Here is a 2,970-nt window from a genome sequence, read left to right as displayed (position 1 = left end):
ATATTAATTCTGCAATGAACATTGATGAGATGTTTGAACGTTCGTCCAGATTCCCGTTAGGTTTCATACAAGACTGACTTGCTTGTCAGACTCTCATCGTTTGCCACATTCCGAATTACCGCGTGGGCTTCAGGACTGTCTTTGATAAATGTAACGGTACGTAATTGATTTATCAAAGTTTATTCCAAGTGTAATATTACAACAATGTTTAGTTTTAACGAATAAATACTGTAAACTCGAGTATTGAATTATTTAAATTATTGTGTTTGCCAAGTCGTAAGTTCGTGGCAGAGAACTTTTTTTACTTTTAACAACAAGCAGCCTCCGTGATGCAACGAGAGCATATGTGGCTCGTGAGTCACTCCTCAAAATCTGGTAATTTGCTCGTAGACTTGCTCTCCTCAGACTATTCGGTGGAACTGGGCGACCCCCGGCAAAAGCGAACCTTGAAACGAATATCGTTAATGTGCCAAAATGAGGAATGAGATGGTGGCGTGACGAATTCAATCTCAATCGCAGGTACAATTACCTTATTTCTCGCCGAGACCCTCGAAGGGTAGAGTCGGTGAACATAGTTTGCTTATCTCCGGATATTTTCAAACCAGTCAATGGCTTGATGCCAGCATATTTGATCTTGCTTCTCACAATTATTGGCAGTGTTGCGTTAGTCTTCTTAATTGCTTTCGAGTGAGTTGGAGCAGAAATGAGGTACGGAAGTATAGAATCTCCAAAGTGTTCAATAATCATCGACAAATCTAACAGATGTCGTCCCGATTTTGAGAGGGCACAAATCGTTAGCTGCAAGCATTAGTTTCAACATAATTGCTTAGTCAAAATACCATGATTAATTTGAGGATTAAAAGTGTGAAACGTCTATACTTACAGCCAGCCTGTGCCATAAACTAGTTCCAGGCAATGCATATTCTAAAACGTTTTTGTAAAATCCTGGAACATTATTATCAGGCTGGAAGAAGTAAAGCGGCTGTACACCTGCCATTATCTCCATGGCCATTTCTTTTTTTACATCCGGCTTCAATTTCTCATTATCTTCTCGCAGTAAAATCGTTTCCAGCATTGGCAAGAACCTAATAACAATGAGTGGATTATTTCCAAGTGATCTGAATAAGAGAACTTGACAACTGTGCGCAACCAAACTGCCTAGTGTATCATTTAAGATATAACTCAACGGACTCAGTGATCTGAAAGTAAAATACAGTTGCTCGATGTTTGTACCTATGAGCCGTTGTCGGCCATCGTAACATTAGCTTCAAAACGCATTCCTTGAACAGTAATCCCAGGTTTTGGTTCAGCATGCTTTTTCCAAATAACAATTCCAGCAACAGCTCTGTTAGACTATCAACCTGTAAAAAGTTGGGAAGTAAAGTTGATGATGTGGTAAATGTGTGTCAAATCGTCTAATCAATTCGACGTATTGACGTGTATCTTACAGTTTGTAAATCTTGTGGATAAACGGTTTCACTGTTGCATGCAATCGATATTATCAGCTGACATGTTCTAGTAGACACTCTTGTGTATTGAGCACTACTTGATATTATGGAGGAACGAGCGATGGCTATCAGTCTGTCAACGACTCCCGCTCCTCCGAGATGCGCATTGGTTGAACAGTCATTCAGAAGAACCTAGAACAGTCTTGATTCACTTTCAAGAAGTAACAAAAAGCTCATCCACTCTCAATCTGTTTACCTGAAAGGTTTTCTGCGAGCCATTGAAAAGTGTTTTTAAAGCCCGTTTCGTGTAATTTTGGCGAGCCTCTGTTATCCGTGAGTCATTAATTTCCGTTTCTAAGATGATGAAACAAGAGAAAGAGAAGATGAAGTAAAAGCTAGTTCAATGATACACAAGTCAACCACAAAAAAAAACTAATTAAACAGATACCTTTCAACAGGGGTAAATTGGTCTGCGACAAATGTACCGAATTATTTGCATGTTCAACTAGATTAACAAAGCGTTCGTGAGGCACAAAGACCCGTGCCTCCGAGTGATACTCAGGAAGCTGTTCCGGTGCTCCCATCACAGGATCGGTGTTGTAAAGTGTGGTCAAAACGGCATTTACATCGACTGCAGTGAGACGCTTGCGCCTGCTGTGTTTCAGTCTCGTCACGCATTTCTATGCCAGCAGAATATGGTTTATGAAACTAATTGAATTATATAGATTGACACAGCTATTTAAGGTCTTCTTATCATCATTAATAATGAATAATCTTTGTTGCTTGCTCCGAAGAATCAAAGAAAAGACCAGCTGAATGGCTTATTAATTCCAGGGAAAAATGAGAACTGGTAATTAGAATAAAAACCAATGGTAAAACGATGCAATAATACTTACGTGCAGAACTTCTCTCAGGCGATAAGAGGCGTCCTCGGCAAGTCTACGCAGCAGTGGGTCTGGGAGAGGATGCATACCGAGCTCCTCACCCATTGCGCCCATCCATTTAGTGCTAAGGACTGCGTATCTTCTGGTGCTGTTATCCGGTATAGGATTATCACTGCTGGAGTCACCATTGTTGTTGGCAAAATAATTATTGTACTCTGGAGTAGTCCGTGTCGCTAGTACCTCCTTCATATCGCACTACCAGGTCCTGGAACAACCTGAATCTGACGTGATTTCGTAAATTATTAATAATTCTGATTTCATTTTTCATCTAAATCAGGACAAGTCACAGGTGTCATCGTCGTTCGCTGCTTGACACTTTGGGTTGAACAGCTGACTGACTAACCTCACATAAATAAATTAATTGCGTTAATCTTTTGAATAAACGCATCGAATCATGGATAGTCAGGTCCTTTTGATTCTCTGCTTACGGTCGCTTCTACCCAGGTGATGTCTATTCGAATTTACATATCTTGACCGAAGGAAGTTTTGTTTTAGTTTAGGTCGAACTAGGTTAGGATCTTTATTGCTTTTAGGTTACTGTCGGCTCGAGCATTTTGAGTGATGTGACCATGGATGGT

General features: G+C 40.3%; 1 protein-coding gene across 2 annotated transcripts; it reads right to left on the bottom strand.

The window, feature by feature from the left end:
- Window positions 1-2,970, bottom strand: LOC124219462 (uncharacterized). Of its 2 annotated transcripts, none has more exons than XM_046627047.2 (9): window positions 2,736-2,970; window positions 2,345-2,597; window positions 1,897-2,128; window positions 1,705-1,802; window positions 1,449-1,640; window positions 1,234-1,361; window positions 884-1,085; window positions 530-798; window positions 1-445 (listed from the first exon to the last, which is right to left on the bottom strand). In XM_046627047.2, the coding sequence occupies exons 2-9, from the start codon at window positions 2,579-2,581 to the stop codon at window positions 253-255; spliced, it is 1,551 nt and encodes a 516-aa protein (XP_046483003.1). In that variant the 5' UTR covers window positions 2,582-2,597; window positions 2,736-2,970; the 3' UTR covers window positions 1-252. The 2 variants fall into 2 exon arrangements, with proteins under 2 accessions (XP_046483003.1, XP_046483002.1); XM_046627046.2 differs by having other exon boundaries at window positions 2,345-2,613; window positions 2,736-2,969.

Source organism: Neodiprion pinetum, chromosome 5 (genome assembly GCF_021155775.2).
Source record: "Neodiprion pinetum isolate iyNeoPine1 chromosome 5, iyNeoPine1.2, whole genome shotgun sequence".
NCBI classification, from domain to species: Eukaryota; Metazoa; Arthropoda; class Insecta; order Hymenoptera; family Diprionidae; genus Neodiprion; species Neodiprion pinetum.
Note: the sequence above shows the minus strand (reverse complement) of the source record. Positions and strands in the feature narration are given on the sequence as shown.